The sequence below is a fragment of the Chlorocebus sabaeus genome, chromosome 1 (assembly GCF_047675955.1).
Source record: "Chlorocebus sabaeus isolate Y175 chromosome 1, mChlSab1.0.hap1, whole genome shotgun sequence".
Classification (NCBI taxonomy): Eukaryota; Metazoa; Chordata; class Mammalia; order Primates; family Cercopithecidae; genus Chlorocebus; species Chlorocebus sabaeus.
The window spans coordinates 17031061-17054231 of record NC_132904.1 but is presented as its reverse complement, the minus strand read 5'-3'; the positions used below and the strand labels follow the sequence as shown (position 1 = coordinate 17054231).

At 45.9% G+C, this 23171-nt stretch overlaps 1 protein-coding gene across 2 annotated transcripts in view; it reads left to right on the top strand.

Annotated features, from left to right (window-relative positions):
- PTPRJ (protein tyrosine phosphatase receptor type J) overlaps positions 1-23171 on the top strand; it is a 221537-nt gene that overhangs the window by 172074 nt on the left and 26292 nt on the right. For both annotated transcript variants that reach the window (XM_073016259.1, XM_037999319.2), the window contains exons 4-12: positions 132-392; positions 2749-3000; positions 4095-4313; positions 6898-7161; positions 9570-9833; positions 14950-15207; positions 15910-16188; positions 18408-18698; positions 21821-21952. In XM_073016259.1, coding sequence (XP_072872360.1) covers positions 132-392; positions 2749-3000; positions 4095-4313; positions 6898-7161; positions 9570-9833; positions 14950-15207; positions 15910-16188; positions 18408-18698; positions 21821-21952 — 2220 coding nt within the window. The remainder of the gene's footprint in view (positions 1-131; positions 393-2748; positions 3001-4094; positions 4314-6897; positions 7162-9569; positions 9834-14949; positions 15208-15909; positions 16189-18407; positions 18699-21820; positions 21953-23171) is intronic.

The following is a 23171-nucleotide window of genomic DNA, read 5'->3' as shown; positions in this document are numbered from 1 at the left end:
ATTCTAGGAAGCAAAGAGATAAAACTCTGTGATTGGAAAGTCACTTCTGGAAACTAGACATATAGAGCAGACCTCGCTCTTACATTTCTTTTTGAAGTGCAATAATTTTTTTTTTTTTGAAAACAATATAGGGCCCAGTCCTGTGTTTGACATTAAAGCTGTTTCCATCAGTCCAACCAATGTGATCTTAACCTGGAAAAGTAACGACTCAGCTGCTTCCGAGTACAAGTGTGTGGTTAAGAATGAGATGGGAAACGAGACAGTTACTGTTGTGTGTCAACCACGGTGTAACATCACAGGCTTACGTCCTGGAACTTCATATGTGTTCTCCGTCACTCCAGGAACAGGCAATGAGACTTGGGGAGATCCCAGAGTCATAAATGTCGTCACAGGTAAGATGACTGGCTCCCAGGGATGATGACAAACCATTTCGTATTATCCTGTATTCTAGGGCCTTGTCCATTCAAGTTGCCTGTTGGGAAGAGAGTGGTTTTCATAAACTAGAAGAGGAGAAAAGGTGCTGTGTTTTTGCAAGCCTCGGATTTCTGGTGACCACATCATTCAGTATGAAGGCCCTCTGTGTTTTGGGAAGTTCTAACTACTTCTGTGTGATTTTACAAATCGTCCGTTATTGTTGGTTAATACCTACTTTTCTGTTAAGACTCAGGAGTAGAGACTTCCTTAAAAACGTGTTTTCATGGTAATTACCAGCCTTTTAAGCTCCCAGGAAATTGAAGCTGTGTTTGTATTCCCAGGAGTTTCTGTTGGGCAGGGAAGTTTGGTGTATTTTATAGAGGAGTGTGTGTTTCAAATGAAATAAGAGCTTGATGATATTTAAATTTTAATTCAGATTTGATAGTTTAGATTTTGATTTATCTTAGATGTCAGTGCCTAAGCCATCTATTAGAGCTGCAAACTTAGCTCTTTTTTTAAGCTGAAAAGAACCAAACATTTTTAAAAAACAGGTGGAGAAACTCTTTTTTAAGGTGAAGAGAACCAAAAATTGAAAAAAGAGGTCCTCTGTTAGTTTTCTGACCTGGGGGACTTGGGGGTGTGATCTCAGGGGCTGGAGTCGCCCATGGGCACCTGAACTCTTGGAGCCCCCACGGCTGGAGGTGAACAAGGTCCAGCGTGGAGCAGCAAACACGAAACCAGTAGCTTCCAACATTTTTAGTCAGGAAACTATTTCTTTAAACAAAACCTTGCCCAGGAGCTCAATAAGTAAAAACAAAAAGAGCTGAAGAGAAAAGAGCCAAAGAAACGGGTGTCACGGGCACCCTCACAAAACTCCTGGAGCCCCTCAGAGCCCTATTTTGTGGGGGAGCGGGGGGAACCCGCTGTAAAGGTTTGCTCTGTTACCTTGTGAAAGAGAGGAAAAGAAGGAGAGCACAGAGAGATGACAGAAGAGATGAGAATGAGAGAAAAGAGCACAGAACTTGGAAATGGTGATGAGGACAAGGTGAGCCCGAGGGGGTGGCCGTGGGAAAGGGGATGCGGAGGGGCAGGAAGCACCGGTAGAGGGGCTGAGCGTGTTTATCTGCCTTACAGCCCCGAGCGCAGGGCTGCTTTGGAGCCGGTCCGTCAGCTGCTGCGTATTGAGCACGGACCGTGTGCCTCGCTGTCCTTACTGTTATTTTGTCCTCACAGTAACCCTGGGGGCTGCAGTGGAAGACGCTGTAATGTGGAGAAGTTAAGTTTCTTCCGGCGTCTCAGAGTGACTGAGCTTCAAGTGGTGGGGCTGGAACCCGGAGTCTAACTCTAGACCACTGTGGTGCAGTGATGTTCATAACAGCTATCCACAGTCACCGAGCTGGGAATTGATTGGTTCCGCGTTACTTAATAAAACAAAAAGACACGACTGACCTGATTTAGAAATCTTTGCATGAGAGACATGTGCTGTGAGGAATCATCTCACTGTTTCGGAGCTGGACGGTGCCTTAGAATCATCTAGGCCAACGTCTTCACCTTCAGACCGCTGCAGCCCTCAGGCAGGGCTCTATCTGCAGCCCTACCTGTGCTTTTCTGTTCGTGAAGCTGCAGCCCTGGTTCTCCTGTCCCCACTGCTACTGGGAGTGTGCATTCTTGAGCAAACCGCCCTGCCTCTCTGGGTCTCCGTGTTCTTATCGGAAAAGTGAGGGGAGTGCATGTCATTTTGGGTGACGTGGTTTGACTTATGTCACCATCAACCAAATAAGGTGATGGGAGGAAGGGCCAGGATATAGTGGAGATGGAATGTCTTCTGAAAAATCCCCTCGGGGCTGGGATGTCTTATGTGCTGCTTACTTCAAATATCACGGTAATTTAGAGTGATATTATTTGCATTGTCTTGACAAGTTGAGACCTTTAGATTAGTAGGCAGTCACTTTAGTTGAGGCTTTGTTCCTGATAGCTAAAACACATGTAATTAAATGCTACCGTTTAAAAGGGACAATTTAGAAGAGTGTCCAGTCACTATTGGGGTTAATCTTGGAGACCAGTGTGGATCCTAAACAATTTCAGTTTTAAGGTTTTTTCTTCTTTTCCGCGTTATTATTTTCTCCCCCAGCCCTGCTGTGAAATGATGGAAATGCATTGGACTGTGATAGAAAGGAAGTATTTTTAGTGAGTCACATCAGGACCTCAGTGACCTCATTCTTTCTTTTTTTCTTTTCTTTGAAAACCTGCTCCCAGCACTGAACCCTAGTCATTCTTAATGAAGGTGACTGCATATCTCTTATTCCATTAATGCATGTTGTGTTTTAAAAATAGAGCCGATTCCAGTTTCTGGTCTCCGTGTTGCCCTCACGGGTGTGAGGCAGGCTACTCTCTCCTGGAGCAATGGCGATGGCACTGCCTCCTGCCGGGTGCTTCTTGAAGGCATTGGAAGCTATGAGGAGTCGACTCAAGACTTCGCAGTCAATATCTCAGGCCTGAAGCCAGGGGTTCAATACAGCATCAACCCATATCTTCTACAATCAGATAAGACAGAGGGAGACCCTCTGGGCACAGAAGGTGGCTTGGGTGAGTTACAAAGGGTACCTCCCATCTCCCTTACTGGTTCTCACTTTCAGTATCTTAATGTTTTAAAAAATAAATTGCTCTTCCATGTGTATGGAGATTTAGAATTTATAGAGGGCTTTTCCTCCGCATTTTAGTTTGATCCCCCACCTGCATGAGGAAGGAAGGAAACGTGTTCTGATTTTACAGGGGAACACATTGGGGCTGAGAACAGCAATAAGGATTGAAACTGTGTAGAGTCTGGTACCCGGGAAAGTGGAGGCCCCTTTAGCTTTCTCTCTTTCAATTGAGCAAATAACAGCTGTGTCAACCCAAGTTGGGCCTTCAGAGGAACTTATCACGTCTGCTGGGTGACGTTGGCGTTGTTATTTGCAGATTTCAGAGCATTTGTAGAGGATCCCCAGGCTAACTCCACGAGGAGGACAGGAACTTAACCTGCATTGTACACTTAGGAAAACAGCCACAGAGTGGATGTCAGGGTCCTTGCTTGCAAGTGACAGAAACCAGACTTTGGATAGCTCAGACAGAAGGAACAATTTATTGTCTCGTGTGGATTTTCCTGCTAGCGGGAAGCCTTAGAGAAAGAGATGAGGCAATTCTCATCCCTCCCTCCTGCTTCTTGCTGTTCGTCAGCTTCATTCTCAGAGCAGCTCCCTCTGCACACTCAAGGAGCCCAGCTGCTCCCGTTTCACACCCTGCAGCTGCCCCACCAGCCAAGGTCTGGTCCAGGGAAACGTGTCTTGAGTGGGGTCTGATTAGCAAAGTCTGCTTCACAGAGCTATCCCTGGAAATCCATGCTGGGACAGGAGAAGAAAACGTCCCAAAGAAGGGAGAATGACCTGAAATAAGCAGAGTTTGAAAGAGAAGCACCAGATATCTGTGGTGCTACTGGAATAACAGTACAAATGGAGATGGAGCTATCAGGCCTTCTTATGGGGCTGCTTCTCTCTCTGGAGGAGGAAGGGAGCAGATATTGATGGAGCACCAACTGTGGCCACTGTCTGATGGCCATCTGATGGGGCGGGGGGCTCCAAAGGAAGATGGGGGATGTGTCCCTCTTGAGGTTGATGTCTTTTTGTCTCCTGTGCTTGAAACAGATGCCAGCAACACAGAGAGAAGCCGGGCAGGCAGCCCCACCGCCCCTGGGCACAATGAGTCCCTCCTGGGACCTGCGGACTCATCCTCCAGCCAGCAGTCCCGAGACACGGAAGTCCTGCTTGTCGAGTTAAAGCCTGGCACCCGATACAATGCCACCGTTTATTCCCAGGCAGCGAATGGCACAGAAGGACAGCCCCAGACCATAGAGTTCAGGACAAGTAGGTTGAGCTTTGTAAAATGGTGGCAGCCAGAGTTTCCTAGCGCAGTGTTCTGTCTCCTGTGATTCCGATTCTGAGTGATTTCTTGCATAACAACTAGTTTTGATGTCAGAGGGAGCTTTCTGGCGGAGATTTTGGACAGAGCAGATCTGCTCAGTTTCTTCTTAACTCCATGGGCAGTGCACATCTCTCATTAAGTGAAATCAAATACACGGAGCAGCCCCTGTGTGCGAGCACCGGGCATTGCCTCGCGCCGTCTTTCACAGCTCTGCGTGGTGGCCGATGACACAAACTGGCGTCATACTTTCCTCTTTAAAAATAGATCATTATTGCTTATTTTTCCCCTACTTTGAGTTAAGAAAGTGAGTTTCGTTTTGTCTCCTGCCCTCGTCATTCGTACCAGTCTTTCTGTTGAAATGCTTGTTGAAATGCACATTGCTGCTTCCTCGCTGTAATTTATCAGCACTTTCACTCTGTAAGTTCACCAATATTTGGAGGCTTTGGTGAAAAGAGCGGGAGGGGAACACGTTTGGGAATACCTAGAGGTAGTTACTGGCCAGGCTGTGTTACTTGTACGGGGCTAGAAGTTTTGGCAAGACATCGGTGAGAAGCCATGTCTGTAAGGAATGACAGCTTTTCGTGGTATCCACATTGAAGGAGGGTCCATTTGTGTCCTTCTTTCCCCTTGTACTTGTTTTGCTAACGTCGGGGTGGGTGGGGAGGATGTGGCTGTAGGAGAGGCCACCTGACTTCATTGGGTCCGCAGTAACCTGGCAGGAGTGGCAGGCGGGAGGCTCTCGGGTGAGGAGGGCTTGGATTTCAGAGGGTGGGTTAGTTGGAGGAGGAGGGAGGGGCTCCTACATGGGTGCGGTTGGCAGTGGTGGGGTGTCCTGCACATGGTAAGCTTGCGTGAGAGGGTGAAAGGGGCTGAAATCTGGCCTGTGTGCCCTGCATCAAGCCATGCACCCAGGGCTGGGTCCAGCCAGGAGAAGGGCCCTTTGCCTGATTTGCTCAAATGACTCATGAATTCGTGTGGGCCTGGGGTCCCTGTTTTTTAAAGCAATTTGAGCAAAAGCAAAGTAGTAGTGATTACATCTCAGGCTCTTGGTGGTGTGAATTCACACACATCCTGGTTTGCATTGAACTGTCTTCATGCTTGGTAAATAATCATTATAGTAGCCTTTCCCTCTCTCTAAGGGGCGAGTGTGTGTGTATAAATAGATCTGATTCAGTTTGGGCTGCTGTAACAAATGGCCATGCACTAGATGGCGTAAACAATGAACATTTATTTCTCAGGGTTCTGGAGGCTGGAAGTCTGAGACTGGGGTGCTGCAGCATGCCTGGGCTCTGGGTGAACACCGTCGTCCTCTTCCGGGTTGCAGGCTCCCTGGGTCTTCATGTGGTTGAAGGGGTGAGGGAGGGATTTCTCTCCAGCCTTTTTGATAAGGGCACTAATACCATTTGGGAGGGAGGTAATCCATGACCTAATTACCTCCCCAAAGCCCCACCTCCAAAAACCATCATATCACAGGGCTTAGGATTTCAACACAGGAATTTTATGGGGCCAGAAACATTCAGTCTGTTGCAACACACACACACACACACACACACACACACACACACACACACACATTTCCACCCACCTCAGAGCACCCTGCACTTTTCAAGTGACTAGTTAGGTGGGGCAGGGTTAAGGAAACCATCAGAGGACATTGTTGAGGCACCCAAGACTCGTCCACAGCAGAAAGCCACCTTGAGGACTGAAGGGCTAGAGGAGGACAGGGTGTTTCTGGAGCCCAGTGAGAGCTGGGGCAGTGGAGGACACAGCTGTGTCAGAACAGGAGGCCCAGAGCAGGAGGCGATGGAGGAAGGCACCGACTCCTTTCTCCTGTGGCCCTTCAAGGGCCTGCCCATTGGCTCATGGTGGAACCTGGTCACAGCCCGCGTGGCAAGACCCCCCTGTGATGCCTTGTGCAGGGTCAACCTCCTGGGCACAGAGCAGGTGAGGGAAGGACAGCAGATACGTCGGGAGGGTGGGGTGGGCAGGTGGCGAATAACTGGCACTTGGGTTGTCTTTTCTTGAGGTTAGGATTGCTCTCCCAGTTTTATAGATGAGGAAACTGAGCTCAAGTGGTTTTCCTGCGGCCCAACTGGGTGTCACAGCAGAGTGAGCCCTGGAACCCAGGCCGGCCTCGTCCTGACTTCTGTGATCTCAGGCGATCACGTAGATCGCAGTGTTCGCTTTTGCATCATTTGTGTTTGACAACTTTTCTGGGTGCCCCTGGCCCTAGGGTAAGACACGCATAGAGTCCAAGTCATCATTTAGGTCAAATCTCTAAAGTCAACTTACAAAAAGGGACAAAGAATAACCCTGTAGGTGCCATTGGCCAGGTTGTTTCTTCACTGCCTGATGATGCCTGACTTTGGCTGGGACCCTCATGCTTTCCTAGCCGTGGCTGATGGTGCAGAGGAGGAAGGAACACTCCCCAGGAGTTTCCTGGGCTCGACAGCATGCCCTGATGACCTCTCCCTCCCTCTGCCTTGGATGTTCTGGTTATTTTGAACTCCTCTTGTGTTCTCACAGATGCTATTCAGGTTTTTGACGTCACCGTTGTGAATATCAGTGCCACAAGCCTGACCCTGACCTGGAAAGTCAGTGATAATGAGTCGTCGTCTAACTATACCTACAAGATACATGTGGCCGGGGAGACAGATTCTCCTAATCTCACCGTCAGCGAGGCTCGCGCTGTCATCTCGGGACTCCGCTCAAGCACCTTCTACCGCATCACAGTGTGTCCTTTCCTAGGGGACACTGAGGGCACACCGGGCTTCCTCCAAGTGTACACCCGTGAGTTCATGCCTGGCTCTCGCCACCCTTTCCTGCTGTCGTGCTACATGGTAGGCCCGAACACAGGGTGTGTGATATAATAATGGTGACTGTCAGCTGACCACACGCCGAGCTTCGTGTGACATGCTTTCCTTGCACTGGCACATGATATGCTCACAACAGCCCTGCGACGTGGTTGGCAGTAGCCTTATTTTATAGATAGGAAGCCAAGGCTGAGAGAGGGGCTAGACAGGTGTCACAGCTGGAAAGTGGCAGAGGTGAGATTAAGCCTCTGGTATTTCTCACCTGGAGCCTGCGCTTGTAACTCCCTCTCCAGTGTGGAGGAGACCTAGAGTGAATTAATACATGGAGACAAAAATGACCTGGATATTCATGTCCCCTTGTGTCTTGGGTGCTGACATTATAATGAATCACTGGCACAGCTGCATCTCATCTTTGTTTGTTTAAATGTCCCTTAAAACTAAGATTTTATGCAGCAAATAAAAAGCTTTTGGTTCCAAAGAAGGTCCAGTAATGTAAAATAAAACAGTAATGGTGCACTAGTGGTATGGTGGTATAATATTGATTATATACGATTAAACGATAGTAGTGACACCAGCATTGCATTCTGCACTGTGCCAGGAGATTTATAGACACTGCAGTGGCCTCCAAGATAGGTATTGGGGTCCCCTTTTACAGATGAGGGAGCGACACCCTCATGGCGGAACAGTTTGCCCAGGGCCACAGAGCTAGTGAGTGGCAGAGCTGGACTTGAACCCAGGCGTGTGTGGCTCTGGACCCAGGGCTTATCCCACAAGAACGTCCATTCCTTCCCAGGAAGCACACCTCAGCATTCTTACAGATGTATTTTGGACTGGCTCTTTGGGAAAATGAAATATGCTTGCATTTCTTTACCTTTTACTCTTTTACTATTTATTAGTTAGGATTAGGTTCAGCCACGAATAGCACCACTAAAAACAACAACAACAAACCCCAAGTATCCATGGCTTAAACAAGACGGGTTTATTTCTCCCTCCTGTAACAGAAGCCCAGTGCTAGGCAGGACAGGGTTATCCAGGACTCAGTTGCATGAAACAGAAACTGTGAGCTCTTTTAACCAAAAGGGATTTATCCTGGCAATTGAGGTGTCACAGAATCATTGGAAGAGCTGGCGTATTAGTTCGCTAGGGTTACCAGAACAAGTACCAAAGGCTGTGTGGCTTAAACAACAGAAATAGACTTTCTTATAGTTCTGGAGGCTGAAGGTTAAAGATTAAGGCAACGGCAGGTGTGGTTTCTTCTGAGGCCTCCCTCTTGGCTTATAGATGACTGTCTTCTCCCTCACGTGGTTGTCCTTAGTCTTCGTGTGCCTATGTCCTCATCTCCCTTTGTAAGGACACCAGTATTGCTGGATTAGGGCCTACCTTCATGACCTCACATTAACTTAATTACCTCTTTAAAGACTCTATCTCCAAAGACAGCCACATTCTGAGGTCTTGAGGGTTAGGACATAAACATATGCATTTGGGAGTGAGGGAGCACAAGTCAGCTCATAACAGCTGGGGAGCAGGCGTTAGGCCTGGCCCCAAGAAATGACTCCTGGACAAGGCTGCAGAGCTGACCCCCTGGAGAGTCACCACCTTGGTCACAGACAGCAGAGGGAGGAATCAGGAAGTCCCTGCTGTAGTTGCTGGATCCAGGGGTGTATGTTCTGAGCTGTGATCCTGGGATCAGGAAGCTGCAGCCACTGCTGTAGTGTTGGTTCTAGAGCCAGGCAGCGTGAGCTCCAGTCATCGCATCCACACTCCAGCTATAAGAAGGAGGAAGGGCAGAAGGTTGTGCTCCACCCTTAAAGGACATTTCCTAGAAGTCACCCAGTACCTCTGCTCTCGCTCTGTTGACCAAAACTTAGTCACATGCAACATCTAGCTGCATGGGAGGCTGGGAAATGTGGTCTTTGTTTGAACAGCTGTGCACACACAGTGCTAAAAATCTGGGTGGGTATGATGAAGGGAAAACAGGGAAATGGATTTTGGGGGTCAAGAGTGGTCTCTGCTGTCCGTCCCTGAACAGAGGCTCTGGGAGGCTAGTAATGCATTCAAGATAAAGCAGCCCATGTGGCTAAGGTTCTCCTCCAGAGCCTGAGCCCTGGACCACAGGAGCTCACGCCTCCTCTCATTTCCTGTGAACGATTGTGTGCAGTGTGAGCACGGAGCTTCTGCACTCTCATGGTCAAGTGCTCTCTCCATGGCCAGAAACAGCTGTTTCTGAGGGGCTCGTGTTGTAGATGATGATACAAAGAAGACAAAGAGAGGGATCAGGTGTCCTAAGTGTACATTTCATCTCAGTGTAAATATTTTCTGAAGTGGGACATCCCTGTCTCCTGGAGAAATATATTTTTAATCTAGTTGTTTACTTTCTTTGCATAGCCCCTGGTCCAGTTTCTGACTTCCGAGTGACAGTGGTCAGCACGACGGAGATCGGCTTAGCGTGGAGTAGCCATGATGCAGAATCCTTTCAGATGCATATCACATGCATATCCTGTGTGCAGGAGGTTGCTTGGGTAGAAATAACCACCAACCAAAGTATTATCATTGATGACTTGTTCCCTGGAACCAAGTATTGCTTTGAAATAGTTCCAGAAGGACCAAATGGGACTGAAGGGGCGTCTCGGACAGTTTGCAATAGAACTGGTAAGCAAATAGGCTTTTCTGTTAAACCGTCATGTTTCTTAAAGGAAATCAGCATAATTAATAAACATAATGTTTCCAAATATTGTTTTTCTTTTAATTATCTAAGAAAAACCTTTAACAATTTTCATAATAACAGTAATGCTTATTATATGAAATACAGGCAAGTAGAAAAAACTTACATGGAAACCATCAAACAGAGATAATCACTCTTGATGTATGACATTTTATAATTTTAAAACATGTATACTTACATATATTTAATACATACATATTTAATACATATATATAATACATACACACACACACACACACACATATATATATATATATATTTTTGAGACAGTCTTACCCTGTCACCCGGGCTGGAGTGCAGTGGCGTGATCTCGGCTCACTGCAACCTCCACCTCCTGGGTTCAAGCAAAGCTATTCTTGTGCCTCACCCTCCTGAGTAGCTGGAATTACAGGTGTGTGCCACCACACCTGGTTAATTTTTATACTTTTAGTAGAGACGGGGTTTTGCCATATTGGCCAGGCTGGTCTTGATCTCCTGATCTCAAGTGATCCACCCACCTCAGCCTCCCAAAACGCTGGGATTACAGGTGTGCGCCACCGCGGTGAGGCCATCTGTACACGTGGTTTTGTAATCTGCCTTTTCCCCAACTTGCCAATTAATTATGAATATTCTTTCCTCTTAATACAATATTTCTACAAGATGATTTGAACACCTGCCTGGAATTCCATCATCTGAAACAGAGTTGGCAGATAAGAATGGCCCCTACGCCAAATTTGGCTCACTGTCTGTTTTTGTAAATAAAGTTTTATTGGATCACAGCCATGTTCATTTGCTTATGTACTGTCTATGTCTACTTTGGTGCTAGAATTGAGTAGTGGCAACAGAGAATGTGTGGCTTGTGAAGCCTGAGATATTTATTTTCTGGCCATTACAGAGAATGTTTGCTGACCTCTGGGCTAGATCAGTGGTTTTCAAATTGTGGTCCAGGGCTCTCTAGGGATCCCTAGGTTCTTTCAAGGTGTCTCCAAGGTAGTATTATCGTAACAATACTAAAATGTTACTTGACTTTTTCATTCTCATTCTCTTTTGGAGTTTTCCAACTTTGATCTGACATGGGATGACACTGTCTCTCTGAGGGCTAATGGAATATATGCTGTAGATTCTTACATTTAAAAAATTTCTTCATTTTAAATCCCCGATACAGTAAATCTTAATAAATATAACCTATGTAAATACAAATTCTCTGAGAGCCTTAATAACCTTTAAGAAGGTAAAGAAGTCCTGAGAGCAAAAAGTTTAAGAACCTCTGGTCAAGATGTGTTAGAAATTAACTACTGTGCTGTGTTGGGCAGGTGGACTCTTGACAGTCTTTCATACACAACACTGTGATGTGATAGTTTGTCAGTTCTAGGCTAATTGAAATTGATAAAATCATTTTGTAGTCAGCTACGGTGGCCTGCACCCATAGTCCCAGCTACTTGAGAGGCTGCGGCAGGAGGATTTGCTTGACCCAGCGGTTGCAGACCAGCATCAGCCTGGGAGACCCTGTCTCAAAAAAAAAAATTTTTTTTATAGAAACAGTTTAAATAAATTATTAAATTGTTTCTAGCCTACAGGAGAAACTTCTGGAAAATTCTAGAGAGTAATGTTTTTTATCGTTTTAAAAATTTGAAATTATTTTTTTTGAAAGGTTGAAAAACATACAGTCTTCCTAGATCTTTGATTCAAGATAGTTGAAATCTTTTATACAGAGGGTAGAATAAAGAAATGGGACAGATTCCTTGAAACACACATGAAATGAGTTAGGCTTTTGAGATTCTCCTTGAAGAAGCTTCTTCAACTGTGCTGGTTAGGTTAAGCACCAATAGTCACTCAGAGGATCTGCTTCCGAAATAAGGGGTCTACTAAAATGCATCCCTCAGATGAAATGCAGTATTCCCTTTGCAAGTCTGCATTTTAGACTGTTGACATGAAGTCTTAACATCAACATGTTTCTTCTGTCTTTTAAGGATGTGGATAATGGTAAGAGGATCACCACTGACGGGGATGTGTGATATCGTGCTACTTGCTATTGCTCAGAACTTACTGTAACAATAATATAATATGTTGGGGGTCTACAAAGTGCTGAGTGCTCTCATACTGTATTTTACATTTTTAACACAACTTCATGGAGCAGGTATTATTATCATTTCTGTCCTAGAGTAAGAAATGGGGGCTCCGCGAACTTAAGTAACTGGCCCAGAGTGATGAGGTGGCAAACTGACTTGTGTCTGGTGTCTAAGACCAAGTGCTTATCCACCATGTAGATTGACACTTTGATGTGGTACAGCAGTAAAGTTTAGTATTAGTGAGGAGAAGGCATCTCTTTTACTATAGTTTATTGTGAATGTTCTTTCCTCTTAATATCAGTATTTCTGCAGGGTAATTTTCACATGGTAATTTTAACACCTGCCTGGAATTCCATTGTCTCAAAGGACCCATTTCATTCAGTGGTCCCATTGAATGAAAGTCAAGAAGGCTTGCTATAAGATCTAAACTCTTTGGGAGTTACCTTTCTATTATTGAACAACCTTTATTGTTATTGGAAAAAGTCAGCTTAACAGCATTAAAAGCAATTTTGAAAAAAGGAAATGAATACCATATGATCCAGTAATTCCAGTCCTATGTATATCTCCAAAAGAATTGAAAACAGGGCCTTGGACAGTTATTTGTACATCAGTGTTTATAGTAGTAGCATTGTTCACGGTAGCCAAAGGGGGACCGAAGATCCCATCAACAAGTGACTGGATAGACAAAATGTGGTTCATCCATACAACAGAGTATTATTCAGCCTTAAAAAGAAAGAAATTCTGATTCATGGTACAACATGGATGGATCTTGAGGATATCATGCTAAGTGAAATAAGCCAGACACAGAAGGACAAATACTGGATGATTCCACTTACCTGAGTACGTAGATTAGGCAACTTAATATTCTGCAGAAATTAGAATAGAGGTTACCAGGGGCTGTGCAGAGGAGGGAGTGGGCATTATTATTTCATGGCTACAGTTTATGCTGGGGATGATAACAGTGTTTTGGGTACAGGTAGTGGTGATGGTTACACAACATTGTGAATGTTGATGACACTGAATTGTACACTGACAGATGGTTAAGATGATGAATATTATGGTATGTATGTCTTACCACAATAAAAAGGAAAAGAAACAAATATCTCTACTTTTCTAACCCAACCACATTCCTTTTCTCTCTATGTCCACATTTTGCTTGTATTACTGTAATTATTATACGAGTACTTTTGTTTTGTATTTGAATTTTTTTTTTTTACTCAGTCTATACCACAACTTTCCCCTCTAGTTATCATGGTCTTCATGTTTTTAGTGGCTGCAGAATATTTCATCATGCAGCCATATCACAGTGCCCACAGCCCTCCCCCCATGTTATTGAATATTTAGGTTGTTTCTAGTTTTTTATGTTTATAGGCAAAGGCTGCCTTTCATGGTCTTTTGTCTGTGGAATCCCTTTGACACCAGGAATCTGCCAGTAGGAAACAAAGGCTTCTCCCAGCGGCTTCTCTTTAAGGAGAATGCACTTAAGATTTAAAAAAAAAAAATTAATTTTGGAGTAGATCATACGTAAACATGGCACTTTTTTTTATTTTTTAGGACAAGGTGTTTGCAATGAAAGCATTTCCCTTTTTTGTCCCCTACCTGCCCATTTCCTCTCCCTGGAGGCGGGCGATGTTTGTTGCCAGGTAAAGAGAGACGGGGTTGAAAGCTGCCCTGGAAAACCGGCCCTGCCTCCGTGGTTACTTCCGGGCCTCGATGTAGGCATCCCTGGTGCAAGTGGCTGAGTGTGCAGCGGGGAGATGATTGGCGGGTGGGCTTCTGTGGGGGACTCCACTTCTGACTCTGCCCTGAGGGTGCAGGGTGTGCCCGTTTTCTTCCCTTCCTCATCCGTCCTCAAATGCTGCAGCGTAGTAAAGGTCAGCTCTCCATTTCAGTTCTCCTCTTCAGTGTGTCAGGCAGTGTCACGGGGAGATGTTTCCTTCTAAATGAGTGATTTAAAAAAACAAAACAAAAAAACCTCTCTATTGAGATGTAATATACATACCGAAAAGGGACGTATCCTCAGCGCATAGCTTCATGAACTTTTATAAACTGAACACACCTCGTTACCAGCACCCATATCAAGAAACTGAATGTGATTTCCACCTCAGATGACCCCTTGAAGGTTTTTTTTTTTTTTTTTTTGAGACGGAGTTACGCTGTTGTCGCCCAGGCTGGAGTGCGATGGCGCGATCTCAGCTCAAAACAACCTCCACCTTCCGGGTTCAAGCGATTCATTCTCCTGCCTCAGTGGCTGGGACTACAGGCATACGCCACCACAGCCGGCTAATTTTGTACTTTTTTTTAGTAGAGATGAGGTTTCTCCATCTTGGTCAGGATGGTCTCAGACTCCTGAGTTTATGTGATCCGCCCGCCTCGGCCTCCCAAAGTGCTGGGATTACAGGCGTGAGCCGCCGTGCCTGGCCTTCTTTTTTTTTTTTTTTTTTTTTTGCGACAGAGTCTCATTCTGTTGCCCAGGCTGGAGTGCAGCAGTGGTGTGATCTCGGCTCACTGCGACCTCTACCTTCTGGGTTCAAGTGATTCTCGTGCCCCAGCCTCCCAAGTAGCTGGGATTATAGGTGTGTACCACCACACCCAGCTAATATTTGTATTTTCAGTAGAGATGGGTTTTCAGCATGTTGGCTAAGCTGGTCTCGAACCCCTGACCTCAAGTGAGCCACCCATCTCAGCCTCCCAAAATGTTGGGATTACAGGCATAAGCCACTGCACCCAGCCTAAGGGCTCATTTTTATGACAAAAACAAAAAACTAGAGAACTGGTCAGATAAACTGGGAAGTTCGTCTGCGTTGTAGAAGAGCTAAAATTCTTGAGAGCACCGAGTGTGTGCATTTCTCAGCTCGATTTTGGAGTGTGCCTTTTATGAACTCATTTGAAAGTGTGATGGCAGAAGAGCAGGTTCTCTCGACAGCACTTGGAGAGGAAGCTGGGCCTCATGATAGTCAATAATGGGTTTCCCTTCTTCCTTTCTTCTGAGCAGCTCCCAGTGCAGTGTTTGACATCCACGTGGTCTACGTCACCACCACGGAGATGCGGCTGGAGTGGAAGAGCCCAGGCAATGCTTCCGAGTATGTCTACCATTTAGTCATAGAGTCCAAGCATGGCTGTAACCACACAAACACATCTGACAACGTGGTCACTTTCGAGGGCCTGATCCCGGGTACCTTATATAACATTACCATCTCTCCAGAAGTGGACCACGTCCCGGGGGACCCCAGCTCCACTACACAGTACACACGTAAGTCTCTTAGGATGCCCTTCTAAGGAACAGCCTCTCTAACCGTCTCTTGGAGGAGGCACTGGTTAAATGATGGCCAGTGTGCTTCTAGGATCCAGGTTGACCCTGAAACTGCTGAAGTTGAAAACACTGGTCTCAGCAACGGTTCTGCTGTCCCCATGGGGCACTGTTCTTCAAGCTGTGTGAACTTAGAATTGTCATTAGAAGCAAGAAGTGATTCCTTGGGAGTGGAGACTGAAACTGTTCTAGTCATTCCTTGGGAATACAGAGTAGAGAAGGGTCACCTTGTCATGTTGGTATTGGAAGATATTGCCCAGATGAGGAGCTTTACCTGCGACAGTGAGGGAGGTGTTTTGCAAATCTTTGAATTAAATATATGGTAAAGATGTTTGTAATATGTTTTTAGTATATTTTTCTCCTTCATCTATTAGATTTGAAAAACAGATTAGAAATTATATCTTAAAAATATATTTGAAATAAACGAAGTATTAAAAGAAGCCTAAATTAAACTTCTTTTGAGATTTAATCTGTATAATTATTTTCTTGATGTGTTTTGGGGAAGTTTTCCGTCTTTTGAGCCAGCAAATATTAGCTTTATTCATTCTTTCTAAAATGAGCCAGGCTATTTTTGGATATAGTAAATAGTCCTGGAATTCTGGTTAATCTGTGCTTTTACATGAATTGCCTTTTTTTAAAATCAAGGGCCCAGCAATGTGTCCAACATTGATGTAAGTACCAGCACCACAGCAGCAACTTTAAGTTGGCAGAACTTTGATGACGCCTCTCCCACATACTCCTACTGCCTTCTTATTGAGAAGGTTGGAAATTCCAGCAACGCAACACAAGTAGTCACGGGCATTGGAATTACTAACGCTACTGTCACTGAATTAATACCTGGCTCATCATACACGGTGGAGATCTTCACACAAGTAGGGGACAGAATCAAGTCACTGGAACCTGGCTGGAAGTCATTCTGTACAGGTGAGTGTAGCCCCAGCTGCCTCTTGGACTCCTCCCTGAGTGGTGCTAACCTTGCAGGTCAGTCCTCCACAGTCTGTAGTTTGTTTGGTTTTGTGTGATGTGCAGTGATCGAGCTTTCTGAGGCATCCTGTTAGCTTATTGGTGCTGTCTCCATGCCCTCATCATTTCTGCATTCAATAAATATTTATTGAGCATATACCATATGCCAGTCAAGTCCTTGCCTTCTTGGAACTTTTATTTTGGAAGGAGGAAGTGGAATGTTTATCTAGGATGCTCAGGAAAGGCCTCAGTGAGAAGGTGACTTTTGAGCAAAGATCTGAATAAAGGGAAGGAGCCAGCTATTTGGATATCAGGGCATGAGAGCATTACAGGCAGAGGCTTGTGCAGAGGGGCCTGTGCAGCATCACCACCGTGTCCTGGAGGCTGGAGGAAGAGCGGGAGGCAAGGGTGGGAGGAGTGGACCCACAGGAACAGGAGGGTGTAGGTGGGAGGTGAGGCTTGGGTGGGGCTGGGCCAGGACGTGGATGATGTCTGGCATTGGTTTGTCTTTTGTGCTGGAGAAGATGGAAAGGTTATTGTTGACATGATGCCCAGCCTTTGTGTCCATCTGGATCCTCACCTATCTCGCAACTCAAAATGTGTGATAAAGAGAAGAGCCCTGTGTGTAACTGAGGATGCTTTCAGGGCAGTCCAGGGAAGACTTTGCAGACAGTGGTGGGCACTTCTGCTCACAGTGCTGACTGTAGCACCTTTATCACTCAGCACCTGTGCACTACTCATTTTCTGCTCACCTTGCTCCTACCTCTTCCCTTTTTAGCGCAGGCCATTCATATGTTCAGGCTGATTTGGAAGTGGGGATCTCATGGGATCAGCCTGCCTGGTAATGTAGGAGCTCCACCCGTGATGGCCTCTGGCCTTTCAGTGGTCAGTGGGGTGGCCACAGAAATCCCTGCAGCTTTGGGTCACCTCTGCTCCATCCCACCTGGTCTAGACACCCATCTTTGATATTTGGATGCCTTTCATTGCTGATATCTATCTTAGCTATAGTTATTTGTAGCCTATAGCCAGAGAAAAAGTGTATCCGAGCATTTATGACTGAGTATGGGTGGAACAGGAACTGTGAAAGTAGGTGCAGTGTTCAGATTACCTTTCCAGGCTTTGGGTGGCGAATGTGGGAGTTGCACTAGGTGCCTTGGTAGAGCTTCTCCTGCTCTAAAATTCTGTGACATTCAGTTAATGATAATACTGTCCTCCAGTTTTAATATGGAGTTTTCCATTTACATGAGTTTGATGTTAGTCCTCAGTAAAAATCTATTGGCCCTCAGAGACAAATAACACTCTATTTTGAAGATGAGGAAGCTGATACCATTTGTCATTGATGATGCAGTATGTTATGTGAATAGAGAGTGTCTTGAACTTAGACTTAGAAAACCTGGGATCTAGTTTTGGCTTCATCACCTGCCATGTCATCATCAGCCAGTTACTTAACCTTTCTGAGCCTCTGTGGATTTATCTGCAGATGGGACAGTATGGGCCTCATCTGTCTCAGAAGGACCATCAAGAGGGCCTTGGCTGGGCCTGGTGGCTCACGCCTATAATCCTAGCACTTTGGGAGGCCAAGGCGGGTGGATCATGAGGTCAAAAGATTGAGAACATCCCGGCTAACATGGTGAAACCCTGTGTCTACTAAAAATACAAAAATCAGCTGGGTGTGGTGGCATGCACCTGTAGTCCCAGCGACTTGGGAGGCTGAGACAGGGGAGTCATTTGAACCCGGGAGGCAGAGGTTGAGGTGAGCCGAGATCACGTCATTTCACTCCAGCCTGGGCAACAGAGCGAGACTCCATCTCAAAAAAAAAAAAAAAAAAAAAAGGAGGTGGGTCCTCAAGATGAGATGGTGCAAGTGAGGATGTCACTACCTCTCACAGGACGATGTAGCTGCCTCTCATGGAGCCCTGGTCTCTTCCAGGCATCTTTCTTGGTGCCGGACATCATTGTTCAATTTACTCTTCAAAGAGTCCTGTAGCCGAGGCTCAGAGCAGTTGGGTGACTGACCCAAGGTCACACAGTTTGGTGTCCCCCAATTCAGGGTCAGCCCCTGCCTCTTCCACCACATCACCCACCCACCTCCTCATCGCCAGGATTCTGCTACTCCTTATTTCTGTGTTTGCAAAGGCAAAAGTCCCGGAACCTCATGCTGTGCTGTGCTTGTTTTGCAGATCCCGCGTCGGTGGCCTCCTTTGACTGTGAAGTGGTCCCCAAAGAGCCAGCCCTGGTTCTCAAATGGGCCTGCCCTCCTGGTGCCAATGCAGGCTTTGAGCTGGAGGTCAGCAGTGGAGCCTGGGACAATGCAACCCACCTGGAGAGCTGCTCCTCTGAGAATGGCACTGAGTATAGAACAGAAGTCACGTATTTGAATTTTTCTACCTCGTACAACATCAGCATCACCACCGTGTCCTGTGGAAAGATGGCAGCCCCCACGCAGAGCACCTGCACCACTGGCATCACAGGTGGGCTCCAAGGCAGGGGCTGGCCAGATGGCACGGTGACCACTCCTGGAGCGGCTGACCCAGTGGGGCTGCACGTGTGGACTAGAAACCTGTTTTTGTTTTTTTATTTCCCCTGAAATATTTGCTTTTATTGGCATAGACTTGTTTCTCATTCTATAGTAATTCTATAGAAAGAAAAAAAAGCAGAGTAAGAGAGGCTCCTTTTTTGCATTCTAAAAACTCCTTTTCTTTACAGCATAACTCATTGCCATGTTTTCTTTTATATTTTTTCGAGATGGAGTCTTGCTCTTGTTGTCCAGGCTGGAGGGCAGTGACGCGATCTCAGCTCACTGCAACCTCTGCTTCCTGGGTTCACGCGATTCTGGTGCTCAGTCTCCCGAGTAGCTGGGACTACAGACACATGTCACCACGCCTGGCTAATTTTTGTATTTTTAGTAGAGATAGGGTTTCACCATATTGGCGGGGCTGGTCTCGAACTCCTGACCTCAAGTGATCCACCCACCTTGGCCTCCCAAAGTGTTGGGATCACCCACCTGAGCCACTGCGCCTGGTCGTCCGTTAGCCCACATCTGTTGGTGGCTTACTGTGTGCTGTGGTGAGGGACTCTATGCGAAGTATGGACGACAGGGCCCCTGGAGCACTGGACTGAGAAGAGCATTGAGAAGGAGAGGATTTCCAGGTCTGGTGGTGGGTGAGCTAGCATGCTGCTGCCAGTTTTGGAGCAAGGACCTGGGGATGGACCTTCTCTGGCCAGCTATAGGGCATAGAGCTGATGGGAAATGCAAGAGCCTGTGCTAGCAGTTGACCATTAGACATGAGAACAGCACCTCCCAGCGGGCACTGCTGCCAGGTACTTGCGAGGTTGCTGAAGCTTGTAGTTTAGAACAGGACCATCCACTAGATGGACAATGTGAGCCTCAGGTATAATTTAAAGTTTTCCAGAAGCCACATTGAAAAAAAGATAAAAAGGAATAGCTGAAATTAACATTAATAACATTTAACTTAGTATATTAAAAGTATTATTTCAACATGTAATTTCTATATTAATGAATTATTTTACATCTTCTTTTGTACTAAGTTTTTGATATCTCGTCTGTATTGTATGCTTGTAGCACATCTGAATGCAAACTGGTCACCTCTTAGGGGCTCGGCAGCTGCGTATGGCTAGGGGCTGCTGTATCGGCCGCAAGTTTAGACAATTATGTTGTGGTTGTTCTGGAGTTCAGATTTCCGTCTCCTTGAATCTTGAATATATATAATAATGAAAACAGGCTGGGTGTGGTGGCTTATGCCTGTAATCCCAGCACTTTGGGAGGCTGAGGTGGAAGGATTGCTTGAGCCCAAGAGTTTGAAACCAGCCTGGGCAACATAGCGAGATCCCATCTCATTTATTTTTAAAAAATATAAAAAAATCCAAACTGTATATGTGAGATGAATTTAAGTAGAGAGGGAGTGTGTAGAGTGGATCATCTTTAATTCAGCATGTTCTTTCTTTTGTGTTAGTTCAGAGAGTGGCTCTACACCCTGGCTTGGAAAGGGAGGGTGCAGAATCATGGAGGTTATCCATGGAGGGTCCTGTGGGGGCTTTTCTGGTTTCTGGGAAGAGGATCTGTTGGGTTTCTCTAGGTGGTATTTTAGACCAACTCTGGGAAAAATGTGGGGACTGTTTATGAAGAACACGGGGCAGTGCCGTGGCCAGGTCTCAGTAGAAAGTACGTTCTCTCCCACCTCATCTTTGATTATTCTTCTTGGACATCTGCTCCATCTTTGCTCTCAGCCGACCGGCTGATCCTGGGGCCAGGCCAAGTCCGTGTGGTGTCAGCGTGCAGCTCCCAAGGCCACACCTTAGAGTTCCACCACAGTCTCTTTCTCACTCTCCTTCCACCCCTGATCTCAGGATAATGAACCCGGCTCATCTCGAGTCAGAAGGGACTGGGGGAGAGGACAAGGGCAGGTTAGCTTCCCCATGCAAGGATACTAACTTCTTACTCTAATGATGGTTTCTTTTACTGGGCAGAACCTTTTCAGTTTGATTTAATCTTGCTTGTCTATTTTTGCTTTTGTTGCTGTGCTTTCTGTGTGGTATCCAAGCAACTGTTGTAAATACTGTGTCAAGAAGCTCTTCCCCGATGTGTGTGTGTGTGTGTGTGTGTTTTGTTTTAAACAAATTTAACAGTGTACAGCTTTAGGTCTGATGTTTAAGTCTTGAACCTATTCGGAGTTTATTTTTGTGTCTGGTGTAAGATAGGGGTCTAGTTTTATTATTTTGCTCATGGATATTCAGTTTTCCCAGCACCATTTGTTGAAGAGGCTGTCTTTTCCCCATTGTGTCTTCTTGGCACCCTTGTTGAAGATAAGTTGACTGTATGTGTGAGAGTTTAATTCTGGGCTCAGTATTCTGTTCTGTGGGTTGATGTCTGTCTTTATGCCTGTAATATACTGTTATAATTACTGCAGCTTTGAATAAATAGATCTTGAAATCAGGAAGTGGGAGACCTCCAGCTTTATTCTTTTTCAATACTACTTTGGCTGTTCCTGGTCTTTCATTGTTCCATATGAACCTTAGGATTTTTTTTTTTTTTATATTCTGTAAAAATTGCCATTGGGATTTTGATGGGGTAGCATTGAATTTATAGATCGTTTTGAGTAGTGTCAAGTCTTCCAACAATATCAGGTCTTCCAATCCATGAGCATGGGATGTCTTTGTATGTATTTGTGTCTTCTTTATTTTATCAATGTTTTGTGGTTTTCACTGTACAAGTCTTTCATCTCGTTGGTTGTATTTTAATTATATTTCAATCAATCTGTTAAAAAATAAAATAAAAGCATGCACAGTTCAAAACAACAATAGCAAAACCAAACAAGGCTGCTGGGTGCCTGCCCTGGGGATGTGACTGGATGCCCTGAAGGGGTCATTGTGAGCCGGGCAGGTTTCCCAGGATCTGCTGTCTCTGCTCCTCACCAGTTTCCTTCCGTGCTTTTTGCTTCTGGATTTGCTGCTTTGCAGAGCCCAGCATGTAGTTTCCAGAGTAAGATCTTGAGGAGGTCGCTGAAGCATGTTCTCTACCTAATGTGTTGCTTTGGTTTTCAATATTGGGTGATCGTGTTTTGTTTTGTTTTAGATCCCCCTCCTCCAGATGGATCCCCTAATATTACATCTGTCAGTCACAATTCAGTAAAGGTCAAGTTCAGTGGATTTGAAGCCAGCCACGGACCCATCAAAGCCTATGCTGTCGTTCTCACCACTGGGGAAGGTAAGGAGAGGCCTCTGTGGGTTAAACAGCATGTGAGTGATTCAGTGACCAGAGCTTTCTCTGTGCCCACTGAGGCACGTGAGTGATGCAGACACACTCTTGTCTTCTCACTGCAGCCCATGCTGTGTACTCAGACAGAGGAGGAGGGTGAGGTATTTGTCTGATGGTTGACAAGCTTTCTGGAAAGGGCCAGATTGCAAATATTTTAAGCTTTGCCGGTGGTATAGACTCTGTTGCAAGCATTCGACTCTGCCATTGTAGTGTGCAGGCAGTCACAGAAGATACGGAAGGAATGAGTGGGGCCATTCCCACTAGATGTTATTTACCATGGCAGGTGGCTGGATTTGGTTTGTGGCCCATAACTTGCTGATCTGTGATCTAGGTTTTTCTTCTCTTTTACATCACAGGACCTTTTAGGTGGTAGAATATTAGTTTTAACCAACTCTGTCTCTCTTTCTCACTCACAACACACACGTACACACATGCCATCCTCAGTGGATGAATTTCCTTTGAAAGAAAATAGAAAAAGATTTGCATTTGCTAGTGGGAATTTGCAGAGTATCTCCTTAGCTGAGAGAAGAGGTGGATTAAAGGCTGCTTTTCCTTAAAGGGCTCTGTTACATTTTTTTGTGGTAGGAAAGGAATAATTCGAGAGTCTCTTTGGTAGCTGTGTTTGAGCGCTTGCATAAGGCCTAGATTTTTTTTTCTTTTTGAGACGGAGTCTCTCTCTGTCACCCAGACTGGAGTGCAGTGGTGCGATCTTGGCTCAGTACAAGCTCTACCTCCCAGGTTCATGCCATTCTCCTGCCTCAGCCTCCTGAGTAGCTGGGACTATAGGCGTACGCCACCACGCCTGGCTAATTTTTTTTTATTTTTTAAAATAGAGACAGGGTTTCACTGTGTTTGCCAGGATGGTCTCGATCTCCTGACCTCGTGATTCACCTGCCTCGGCCTCCCAAAGTGCTGGGATTACAGGTGTGAGCCACTGCGCCCGGCCCAGGCCTAGATTTAAAAGCCCAAGTTTTGTTATGGGGCTTCCCTCCTCCTCCTCCTCCTCCTCCTCCTCCTCATCCTCCTTCTCCTTCTCCTCCTCCTTCTCCTTCCCCTACTCCCCCTTCCTCCTCCCCCTCCTCCTCCCCCTTCTCCTGTTTCCTTCTCCCCCTCCCCGCAAGTTTTGTTGTGGGGGTTCCTTCCTCCTCCTCCTCGTCCTGCTCCTCGT